Source organism: Petaurus breviceps, unplaced genomic scaffold, assembly GCF_028583685.1.
Source record: "Petaurus breviceps papuanus isolate PSGF00001 unplaced genomic scaffold, PetGlider_PUasm1.0 38, whole genome shotgun sequence".
Taxonomy (NCBI): domain Eukaryota; kingdom Metazoa; phylum Chordata; class Mammalia; order Diprotodontia; family Petauridae; genus Petaurus; species Petaurus breviceps.
Window position 1 is genome coordinate 53,454,000 of NW_027186304.1, and position 13,131 is coordinate 53,467,130.

The 13,131-nt window shown below is 37.5% G+C and overlaps 1 protein-coding gene across 2 annotated transcripts in view; it reads right to left on the reverse strand.

Moving 5' to 3' along the window:
• LOC138170507 (ethanolaminephosphotransferase 1-like) overlaps positions 1-13,131 on the reverse strand; it is a 164,152-nt gene that overhangs the window by 65,693 nt on the left and 85,328 nt on the right. For both annotated transcript variants that reach the window (XM_069099893.1, XM_069099892.1), the window contains exon 5: positions 206-474. In XM_069099893.1, coding sequence (XP_068955994.1) covers positions 206-474 — 269 coding nt within the window. The remainder of the gene's footprint in view (positions 1-205; positions 475-13,131) is intronic.

Below are 13,131 nucleotides of genomic sequence, written 5' to 3' on the forward strand. Positions count from 1 at the left end.
ATTGACTTATAAAACTATATATTTAATGTTACCACTGTTCACCAAATTTGCAGCTTTTCTAAAGGCTGTGAGAAAAGCTTGTTAAACTTTTCGAATTTGTTTTTCTTTATAACAGCGTTGTCATTGTATAAATAGTTCTCCTGGTTTGCCTTTGGGGCTACCTATAACACAACAACAGGATTTTAAAATTAAATAAAATTCTTACCACTTGGCTTAGGTCATATCCCCAAGGAAGAAAAAGGACTCCAGTGTTATATTTTTCCCAATGGGACAACATGAAGTTCAGCAAAACAATGCTCAGGAACAAGAACATCGTGTGCTCAGAAAGTCCTGGGGAGCCCCCTGGACTTGCACAAACAGAGAACCAAGAAATCGTGAAAAGGGAAGTAGCCCAGCTATCCAATCCATGGTCAAATAGCTCTCCCAGAGGACTACTAGACTGTGTTCTTCTAGCATGTTTCCCATCTATAGAATCTGTAAAGGAAAGACCACAAAGAAATCAGAGACTTTAATGGAAGAAATGCAACCCAATGTATTTTTTGTGGCCAGTACATGAAACGTGTAATAAAAAAGAAATAACACGATATGATCATAGCTCAAAGCTGGAGGGGAACTTAGAGGTCACTAACTCCACCCCTTCATTTTTACAAGTCAGGAAACTGAGTCCCCACGAAAGGTAAACAAGAGACTCTCTCAATACCATATAGGTAGTCAATGGCAGAGCTGGGATTTGAACTTGGGGCAGGGACTCCAAGTTCAGCATTCTTCCTACTGCACCATGATGATGAATTCATTAATATACCATACACAAAAAACATAACTATCACTAACTGCTACCAAAACTAAATTTTTCTACAAAGGTTTTATTTATAGTATGCAAACACAAGAGTCCAGCTTTGTCAATTCATTAGAAACAATCAGCAGTTTACTGGAAAGAATTTACCCATTTGTTTATTGGTTTATCATGGAATAGATCAGGTTCTCATTCCTGTGGATTTGTAGACTGAATTTAAGTTGTGTTAAAGTCTAGAATATGAAAACATCTATATATTTGTTTCTAGCACAAATAAATACTTATTTCTATATAAAAAATTCATCAACTCATTAATAATCAAAATTAGTGTTATTCTTTCTTTATTCTCGTGCAGTTGTTCTGTAGTAACTAAAAGAATATGTGTCCTCTGAGGTGCTTAGCCAAGTACCATCAAAAAAAGGCTGAAAACTAGTCAGTGGGTTGACAAGCATTATTATATGCTCGCTATCTGCTAAGCAGGCATCATTGTGCTAATCACTGGGGATACGAAGAAAGGTAAAAAAAGAGAGAATCTCTACTCTAAAGGAGTGTACACTCTAATCATGGAGATAACATATTCATAACTAGGAACAGATGTACAGAATAGATGGAGATCACCTGGCCAGATCTCCACTTCGCCTCTCCGGCTGTCCCATGTCCTTACTCCTCCTGGGATAAGCTCATCATCTCTAAACTCGCTACTATGTAGTCCAATCAAACCTTGACTGACACCTCCCACCCACACTTTCCTCATTCCTCCCAATGCCTTCCTTTATAGAGTGTAGAAACGGGAATCTCAGAGCACTCTACTTTGCATCTGAATGCCCTGCACTCCACTGAACAAGACACTCTCTGATGTCCTGTTCCTCCTCCTCACTTTCGTGCCTCCTTCTAGGTTTTGTCTGCCCCTTTAGAAATTCCTCAAGAGCAAGGGCTGTCTTTCCTTTTTATTAACTGTATCCCCAAAACTTAGCACAGTGCCTGGCTAGTAAGTGCTTAACAAACATTTATTGGATCGATTCACTGGACTGGATTGAAAGGGCAACTAGTAGTATAAGTCAAACAGATATCTAATTGAATTTTCACTTTTCACCCCACTTTTTAAGGGCATTGATGGTAGAGACCATTTCATTTTTGTCTCCATCACCAGCACCTACCGTGTTTCCCCAATAATAAGACCTATCCCGAAAATAAGCCCTTCCCTTATTGTGTAAGATTCCTCTAAAATAAGCCCTCCGCCGAAAATAAGCCCTATTGAGATTGCTACTGTAGTGAAGGTGATCCCCTGCGCTACACACTACATTACGGTACCTTCTGTATGTACCGCCCCCCCCCTGGGTGAAACGCACGCCGCGCTCCGAGCTGCATCCAATCAGAGCTGCAGCAGTGAGCGCATCATCCTGTTCTTCCCCAGTGATTTGCTTGCTGGCGCCATTGAGAGCAGTGCCGTGGAGGAGAGCTGAGGCAGGACAACATAAGCCCTCCCCTGAAAATAAGCCCTCTGGTGTTTTTCTTTCCAAAAAAAATAATAAGACAGTGTCTTATTATTGGGGAAACACGGTAGCATAATGCCTGACATGAAGCATTAGTCAGTCTACAGTCATCTATTATGCACTGACTATATGCCAGGTGCTTAATAAATAAATATTTGTTCTGATGGCATCTGAGTATAGACCAAAGAATATTATTTTTCATTTTCTTTCCCTTTTTCATTTTGTTGGGGGGGGGGCTTCTAATTTTCTTCTACAAAATGACTAATACGGAAGTATGTTTTACACGATTGTAAACTGAGTATATAACTGAGATCAGATTGCTTACTGCCTCAGAGAGGGGGAAGAAAAGGAGAAAAGTATAAAATTTGGAACTCAAAACTTTATTTAAAATATCAAATGTTAAAAATTGTTTTTACATGTAATTTGGGGGAAATATTATTTTAAAATTTTTAAATATTTGCTGAAATTAATTAAACACATTTTTTAGTAATATGGTCTCCTCAGTTACCCTTAAATAAAAACAGGTCCATATTCTAAAACCAAAATGAACCTAAAACAAAAAGAACAAAACAAAACAAAAGACCATAATGGAAAATATATAAACCAAATTTTAATATTGCTGCTAATAAAATGCATGTTAACTTTAGTTTGCTCCATTATGATTTTTCTGTGATGCAATTGGTTGATAAATATTTTTTAAATGTTAAATAGGGCAGGTGGCCATCCTTTGACTCACTTCTTAAAGAGGCCTATTGTCTGAATGGGTGTTACCTCACTCTAAGTGAGTACATGAAAAGGTCTTAGCCTAAAAGGACTAGGGTCTCCCATTGCATCCTGGGCCATCTCCAGTCATCCTGATGAATATCTGGCCACTGGATCCAGATGGCTCTGGAGAAGAAAGTGAGACGAGTGACTCGGCACAGCTCTCCCTCACTCAAATCAAAGTCAACTGCAAGTCATGTCATCATTTTCCTGATGCCACAGTCCTCTTGGAAAATGAAGGACAACCACAACCTATTTGTACTTTGGCTGCTAAATAAAGCAGGGTAAGCTGGTGAAAACTTCTGTGGGCTAATTTTGAGAAGCTATTTTCAAGGCTTCATGGTTGGCAAATGCTGAGTGAACTACCATAAAATGAAAAATCATTATACTGAAGAATAATGTATGTAATCCTTCATAGTACCACCTTCTTAGCATAGCTAAAGGTGGGAGAGGGGGGCCAACTTATTAATTAGGAGAACTGAACTCAATGAAAGATAAATAAGTAACCCAAAGTTAGTCACACAGTCATCATGAAACAGAAAAATAACAAGAGCCACAATCCTTTTAACCTGGGAGAAGAATGTGAGTGGGAGGAGATAAAAACACACCCAAATAACTATAATGTGAAACAGAAGATTAAGTTGGACTTGTTCTCCAAGGTTCCCTCCTCACTTTCAAAAATAAATAAATATGATTATCATAAGATTCCAGGAAAATAAGAGATGTTCTGTAGCTGTATGAATTTTGATCATTTCTCACTCAGCAGATCTTTCATGAAGGGGGTAATCTTCAAGCAGGGCTTCAAAGCAGAGAAAAATGTCAGGAGGGATGATATTCTAGATAATTCAATCAATAAACATTTGTTGTTGTCATTCAGTCGTTTTTCAATCTTGTCTGACTCTTCATGACCCCATATGGGTTTTCTTGGCAAACATACTGGAGTGGTTTGCCATTTCCTTCTCCAGATCATTTGGCAGATGAGGAAACTAAGGCAAACAGTATTAAGTGACTTGCCCAGGGTCACGCAGCTAGTGTCTGAGGCCAGATTTGCACTCATAAGTCTTCCTGTCTCCAAGTGAGGCACTCCATCGACTGTGCCACCTTGCTGCCCTAAATAACAAACATTTAAGTGTCTAATATGTACCAAGTGCTATGTTAATCATGGGAATGACATGAGTAAAGGAACAGGGTTAGAAAAATCTCTAGACATATACATATGAAAGACAACTGGTAATTTAATATATTTGGAGTCAATCATTTGTCCATAAACTGGTCCATGGAAAATGTTTTATCTATCTGCAAATTTTTGCAAACAAAGACACTTGTTAAAACCAGAAGTTTGAACTTGGAACAACCCCAACCCATTACCCTGAAACTACAGAAGGTATAGTGGGGTAAATATGTTTTAACTGGTCAGCTATTGTAGAATAAGATGAAGATGGATAGAAGAGTTTGAACTGGGAAACCCTGACATCAAGTACTTGGAGGGGAATATTTTGGGCTAAGGCTATAAAGGAAGAATGGTACTATATTATAGAGAGACTTGAATAGTTGGCTCATGAAGCCTAGTTTTATTAAGCAGAAAATAGTCAGAGGTTTGTTAGCAGATGAGTCAACATCTGTGTGCATAAGGAATATTATTAGTTTGGAAGTGATATGAAGAATAGATGGAAAGAGAGAGACAGTCACTAGCTAAACCTTTAGCTAACACCTAAACAGGAATTTGAAACAAAAAAGGACTATCTCAGAGATGATCTAGTAGTGCACCCCCATTTTACAGACAAGTAAACTGAGTCCCAAAGAAGTGAAATAACTTGTCTCAGGTCACAGCTTTTTCATGACAGAACTGGGACTAGAACTCCCATCTAATTATTCAGTCACCAATTAAAAGAAAATAATTAAAACAAAGGATATAAGGGCAGCTAGGTGGCGCAGTGAAAAGAGCACCAGCCCTGTAGTCAGAAGGACCTGAGTTCAAATCCAGTCTCAGACACTTAACACAAAAAAAACTAGCTATGTGACCTTGGGCAAGTCACTTAACCCCAACTGCCCTACCTTTCCCCCTCCAAAAAGCGGGGGAAAAAAACAAACAAAAAACAAAGAATATACTCCTTGAGGTAGAAACAAGATGACAGGTGAATGCCAAATATAGAAAATAGAAGTAGATAAGAACAATGGGAAGATGTCAAAGGAATTCTGAGTACATCCTCAGCTTACCAAGGTCAGGCCTAACTATGTCACTTAAACCAAAGGTTACTGGCTATCTGATGAGAACTGTCAACTCAAGTCAAAATGACATTGTGTACTATATCACAAATGGCCACCACGTAATTAATTGTGCGATCATAAATATAACTATACTAGTTTCTGATAAAATACAAATATATCTTTCTGTATTCTATTTTCTTACAAATATCTGTAATATTGAATGAAGTAGAGAAAGAAATGCTCATCAGCAAAACCATTCTTAAGTCCTATTGTTTTGAGGTGTCCAAGTGACTATCGTAAAAATCCAGTTGGTGGTTTTTAATGCCAATCCAAGAATCTTGCCATAATGCCTTTTGAGGTTTAAATTAAAATAAGTTATGCATGTTGTAATACATTTGTTCCTCATAAGACAAGATTTACACAATGAGAATCTTTTTCATGTTCAATATACTTCTCATTACTGGAAAACTCTAGTGTTATAAAGAAGATCTCCCAATTAAAATAAGACCTAATCACCAAAGCATCTTGAGCGTGGTAAACAGGAAAGAAAATGAAGGACCAAGGAACTAGGGAAGCTACAAGAATTTTTCATTAAAAAAAAAAAAACTATACATGATTGCCAAAAATTCTGTGGTTTAAGCTGCTTTCAGAAGGAGGAATGTGATAATAGCTCCTGGGTGGAATAATTTTTGGCTAGACTTGTTTAAATCCGAGCCTAAAACTTTGAGAGAACAGCTTGGACTGCATTTATAATTTTTTTTAAGTGCTATGCATTTCATCCTACTGTGGCTTTGCCAGACACTGGGCCTTCAGGGAGTCTGGCACCAGATTTTACACCAGCAAAGTGATCTCTAATACACCAGTTGTTATGAACTGCACAACTCTACAATCAGCCTTAATGTGTGCATACCATGTCCCAAAAGCACTGCTGGGTTCTTTTGAATAGAACCCTAAAATAGAATTCAAAGACCTTTTCATTAGGGAAAATAATACAATGTCATTAAACCTCCCGAAGAGAATCAATCTAAATCAGGAAGGATGCCATAAGTAGGAGATATGAAATAGATAAAGCTAGTGTTTCTATTATTTTTCTTTAAATCTTTATTTTCTTCTCTTCTTTTAACAGGTAGATCTCAAATTTCCAGGAATATGCATAGCTTACTTTTACACTTCATTTATATTTTTCACTAATGCTGCCTGTTAATTAAATTTTTTATACCTTTTCAGAAAGTTTCAGAAAATGCAATCTTTGTTCTTTTATCACATATCTGAAGTGACCAACAGCTAGATGGTGCAGTAGATAGAGTTCTGGACCTGGAGTCAGGAAAACCTGAATTCAAATCCTGACTCACTAGCATCATTACCCTGTAAAATCATTTAACTTCTGTTTGCTTCATTTTCTTCACCTGTGAAATGGGGATACTACTAGTACCTACCTCCCAAGGTATTAGTAAGGAACAAATAAGATATCTGTAACGCAGTTAACATATATGCCTGACATATATCAGTTACCGAATAAATGCCTCTTCCTTTCCTTCCTCTTATAAATGTTTTCCTCATTAAAAATTTAGATTTCTTGAGAAAGTAGAAATAATAAAATGAACTAGTACAGTTTCAGTTTCCTTAGAGGTAGTTAGGTGGAGCAGTGAATAGAGTGCTGACCTTGGAGTCAGGAAGACCTAAATTAAAGCTTCAGTTACTTACTAGCTATACGACACTAGGGAAGTCACTTAATTCTGCCAGCCTCCATTTATTCATCTGTAAAATGGAGATAACAACAACATGTCCTTCACTGGGTTGTTGTGAGGATCAAGTGAGAAGTGTAAAACACTTGGCAAATTTTAAAGCACTCTATAAATGCTAGCTATCATCATCATCATCATTATTATTTCAGATTGCCATGCAAATAATATAGTTCTTTAGAGTTTACAAAGCACTTTGTTCAGGACACCCCTGTGAGGTAGATAGTGTAAGTGTTACTATTTCCATTTTGGACTTGCATGAATTGATGCCAAGTAAAGTGAGCAGAACCAGAAAAGCATTTTATACAATAACAGCAACATTGTGCAATGATCAAGTATGATCGACTCAGTTCTCAGCAATGCGATGACCTATCCAGAAAAAGAACTATGTAGTCTGAAGGCAGAGAGAACCACACTATTTTCTCTTTTTTTGTTCACCTTTGGTTCTAATTCTTCTTTATAACACAACTAATGTGGAAGTATGTTTAATATGATTGTGTATGTATAGCTTATGCCATATTGCACACTGTTTTAGGAAGGGGGAGGGGGAAAGGAAAGAGGAGGAGAAAACTTAAAACTCAAAATCTTATAAAAGTGAATGTTGAAAATTAAAACTAACTAAATATATATTTTTAAAAATATATAAAATGTCCTTTTTGTAGATAAAGAAACTTAAGTCTCAGGGAGGTTGTATCTCTTGCCCAAGTTAATACTGCCAGAAAGTGCTGGAGCCATATTTAGACCCAAGTCTCCCCATTCTAAATCCGATCTCTTCCCATGATGCCACACTGTCTTCTAAGTGACAACTGAAAGATATTTCTTATTACAATATACTTGATGCTCCCCTTCAGCAGCTACAAGGCATAAGCAATATCATGGAACTGCAGAGAAAGCCCTCCTTCATTCTCCACATTTAATTCTTTGCATAGTGACAATCCATGCTGAGCTTCTGCAGATGATACATGAACTACATCCTAGGTCATTCACTAACAGTTTGCTTTAAGTCTTTCAAAGGCATTTTTCAGAGTATGGCACAGAACAGTCATGTCTGCACATCAGACCCTGATATCAGAACGTAGACACGCCCAGCTCCATTACTTGCTTAGTCATGACTTAAAACTGAGCATGGAATTTGTAATCCTATTTCATACCTGCACTTGCCAGCAAAACACAGTAGTATAAGAAAATTACATTTTATCCACGTGCTGATCAAAGTTTCAGGTCTAATTATTTTCTTTAAGAAAATTATCCACTGGGGGCGGCTAGGTGGCACAGTGAATAGAGCACCAGCCCTGGCGTCAGGAGGACCTGAGTTCAAATCCAGACTCAGACACTTAACACAAAAAACTAGCCATGTGACCTTAGGCAAGTCACTGAAATCCAATTGTCCCTCCAAAAAGAAAAAAAGAAAAAAGAAAATTATCCACATAACCACCTGAAATACCTATTAACAAATGACTCTAAACAAACTTTAGGTCTACAGAACCCACAAAGTGAGAGAGAAAAACAAATCTCCCACTGAACACAGCTTGGCAGAAAGGATCCATCACAGTACACTGGGAGTAGAGCCCAGCCCTGCATGAGTCCGAGGTTTTACCCCGGGGCGACTCTACCAGCCACAGCTAGAGGGACTTGGGGAGAGTAGATCATCAGTAGCTGTGGTGGTTTCCATAATTATCAACCCATAAATGCCAAAGACAAAGTGAGAGGTCGGTGTAGACTCTGGGAACTGGGAGTCCAGGAGTGTGTTCTGACTTCTGCCCCAGGAAGGAGAAGTGGCCGAGGTGTGGTGGCCACAGGTGCATGGCTGCTTCAGAGCCCCTGACCTGCAGATTGCAGGGGGACCAAGCAAACATTCTGAGGGGTAACTGCTATTACTTTAACCTGCTTGGATCTGGATCACTGTCTGGGGTGGAGGTCCTAGGGTGTATGATCAGTGAGCCAGAGCATGTGGAAGCTTCAGAGAGGGCAGCCAACTAATAGCTCCGGCAGCTGCAAAAATGCCAGCAATTTGGGACAAAGCTCTCCTCACTGGAAGCAGGCTTCTACTATGGCAAAAAGCTCAAAAGTCAAGTAATTGAGTGGCAATGTGAGCAAGCAAAGGAAGCAAAGCAAGCACAGCAATCCAACTCTGGGTCCCTTTCTTGGGGACAAAAAGGATCAAAGCATGGAATGGCAGGAAGACAACAAAGTCAGAACCCCTATACCAAAAGCTTCCAAGAAAAATATTAATTGATTGCAGGCCATAGAGGAGCTGAAGAAACATTTTGAAAACCAAATAAGAGAAGTGGAAGAAAAATTGGGAAGAGAAACGAAAATGATGCAAGAAAATCATGAAAAGCAAGTCAACAACCTGACTGAAGAAAATAACACCTTAAAAAATAGACGAACTCAAATACCAAAAGAGGCTCAAAAAGCCAATGAGGAGAAGAATGCCTTAAAAAGCCAAATTTGCCTGATGGAAAAAGAATCTCAAAAGCTCAGTGAATAGAATAATTCTTTCAGAATTAGATTGGAGCAAATGGAAGCTAGTGACCTTATGAGAAATAAATATATTATTAAACAGATACAAAAGAATGAAAAAATAGAAGGCAATGTGAAATATCTCATTAGAAAAACCACTGACCTGGAAAATAGATCTGGGAGAGACAATTTAAAAATTATTGAACTACCTGAAAGCCATGATCAAAAAAAGAACCTAGAAAATATCCTTCAAGAAATTCTCAAGGAAAATTGCCCTGATGTTTTAGAACCAGAAGGCAAAATAGAGGTTGAAAGAATCCACTGATCACCTCTTGAAAAAGATCCCAAAAAGAAAACTCCTAGGAATATCATAGCCAGGTTCCAGAGTTCCAAGAACAAGGAGAAAATATTACAAGAAACCAAGAAGAAACAATTTGAATATTGTGGAAACACAATCAGGATAACACAGGATCTGGCAGCTTCTACACTGAGGGATCAAAGGGCTTGGAATATGATATTCCGGAGGGCTAAAGGGCTGGGATTAAAACCAAGAATCACCTACCCAGCAAAACTGAGTATCATGTTTCAGGGGAAAATATAGTAATTCAGTGGAATAGAGGGCTTTCAAGAATTCTTGAAAAAACCAGAGGTGAATAGAAAATCTGACATTCAGATACAAGAAGCAAGAGAAGCATGAGAAGGTAAACAGGGAAAAGAAATCATAAGGAACTTATCAAAGTTGAACTATTTATATTACTACATAGAAAAATGATATTTGTAACTTGTGAAACTTTTCTCAGTATAAGAATAGTTGAAGGGAATATAAATGTGTGTGTGTGTATATATATATATATATGTGTGTGTGTATGTGTGTGCATATACATATGTCTACATAGGAGGGTATATGGGCATATGAATACATATGTAAATGTGTGTATATATGTGTACAGGTATACATAGACAGAGGGCACAGGAACAATTGAATAGGAAGGGATGGTACTTAAAAAGTGAAATTGAGAGGTGAGAGAGGAATATAATGAGGAGATGGGGAGGGACAGAATGGGGTAAAGTATCTCATATAGAAGAGGCAAGGGAAAACTGGTACAATGGAGGGGACAAACAGGAAGGTGAAAGGGAATGGGTCAACCTTACTCTCACCGAATTTGGCTTAGGAAGAGAATGACATACACACTAAATAGGGTATCTCACCCTACAGGAGAATAGGGGGGAAGGGAATGAGAGGGGGTATGATGGAGGGGAGCACAGGTTGGGGGGAGGGAAGTTAGAAGCACACGCTTTTGAAAAGGGACAGGGTCAAAGTAGAGAATAGAACAAGTGGGGGACGGGATAGGATGGAGGGAAATATAGTCTGTCTTTCACAATATATCCACTATGGAAATGTTTTGGGTAGCTACACATGTACAACCTATATCGAATTGCCTATCTTCCCAGTAAGGGTGGGTAACAAGGGAGGAAGGGAAAGAATCTGTAATTCAAAGTTTTAAAATCAAATGTTTATATGTATATATATGTATAATTATGTTTTTTACATGCAACTGGGAAATAAGATATACAGGCACTGGGGTATAGAGATCTATCTTGCCCTACTGGAAAGTCAGAGGGGGGATGAGGGAGGATATAGGAGACAGCAAATTGGAGCACAGGGTATACAATGGGATCACTGTTTTTGGGGTGGTGTGTAGGGGAAAGACAGGAGAAAATTTGTAACTCAAAATCTTGTAGAAATTAATGATGTAAACTAAAATTAAACATAAAATTTAATTAAGAAAAAAAGAAAAACTTATGGTCAAACAAGGGATAGAGAGGATTACAAAAGAGAAAACAGGTGTTTCCAATTGCATAAATTTTATGTGTTTTTATTTTTGCAAAAACTAAAGGCTAAGATTATAAAGGGGGAAAATTACATGGGAAAAATCATTGCTGCATCTCATTTACAAAAGAAAAAAAAGAAAATTATCCTTTTTTATATGTCCGTGGATGTAAGTCGATTTGAAATAATTGAAAATAGTTCCTAATATGACATAATTACCCTAAAATAAAAACTCTAGGTGAGCTAGAGAGTGCTGTGTATAAACATAAAAAGGCAACGGTAATTGTTCTTTTAAAATTAAGTATCAAATTCAAAGTAATTACAAAAATGAAAGACCAATCTGCCAATCATTGCCATTAAAACCTAATTTACTAAAGATGATATGTTTAAATTCTTGACTTTAGAATTTTTTTTCTCAATTTTATTTCTTAGATTCTTTATTTTATTTTGCTTTTAGGAAGGGTAAAAAGAGAAATTCTTAAGGGATGGGAGGGAAAATAGCAGGAAAAATGAAGGTCTAGATATAAGACCTAACCAAGAAGCAGCTATGGAGGACAAGAATGAATGCTTTTTAGTATTTCTATTCGTAATTTTGTATATAAAATGCTCAAAAAGGCCTGATCCTTTGGGAGTCCATATCATTGTTTTCCTTAAAAGTTAAATAGTTAAAGAATTTTCTTTATTTAATGGAAAATCCCCAAATTTCTCAGGTTCAAAGAGTCTTTTGTTAAAAGAAAAGGTAGGGAGAGATTTAGAAAACAATCATTGCTGAAGTTCACCAACAGCCCTATTTTGTATGGCCAGAAGGTGGCAGCAATTTCCCATACAATTTTCTATCACTCATAGAGGTCTTTCCTATACTGTTCTCCCATTAAGCTTTCAAAATATCTCTCACTGAAGAGGAATTATAATTTATTTATGCCACTGTGTCTAGTCAAGCTATATTTCTAAAGCAGAAAGACTTGCCCTAGAGAATTCCATTAATTTTTACACTAATTATTACCTATTTGGAATCAGATGCAGTATAGTTCAAAATAGCAAAGTCAGGAAAGATGGGGAAGAAAAAGGATATTGGGAAAATGAGTAGAAAGAAAAAAGGGATTTAAAAAGTAGGGACTTATTCTTACTTTAATCACAATATAAAGCAAACTAGTTTGTCTAGAGTTGTCCAAAGTTTTTTTAAAAATCAGCTAGGAGATTTAGGTATACATTGTCATTCTTAATTTTTAACAGATTTGTGAGTTTGGGTATTTGAAGGATTTTGACTCGTCACCATCACTACACTCTGCTGTGGGGGATATGAGAGAGTTTCACATTTCCCACAATAGATGCTCCAAACGTCTTTCTTCATATCTTTAGCCATACCTTTTCTCATTCTCAAATAATGGCTTTTCCTTCCACTTTACTGGAAAAAATTAAGGCCATCAGTGTGAACTTCAACTCCAGTGTCCTTCTTTTAACATTTCAAAGTTATCACTCCTATTTTCTTCTTTCCTTCCAGTTCCAGAGGGAAAAGGTGGTCCCCTCCACCTTGTCAAGGCAAACACCTCCACCTGTACTTCTGAACGTATCTCTCCTGTGACCTTGCTCCATTAACCATACCCTGTCCCCTGCATCTCCCCCTTTAAGTGACTCCTACTACAGTATAAAGTATGCTCAGGTCACCCCAATCCTAAGAACAAGCCCAAAACAAAACTAAGCAAAACCTTCCATTGATCCTATGGTTCGATCAAGCTATTATATTCACTGACTACATTTTCTCACAACTCACACATTCCTCAACACATTACAATTGGCTTCCAACTACCCTAATCTCCTCAGCTTTCTGATAATAAATAA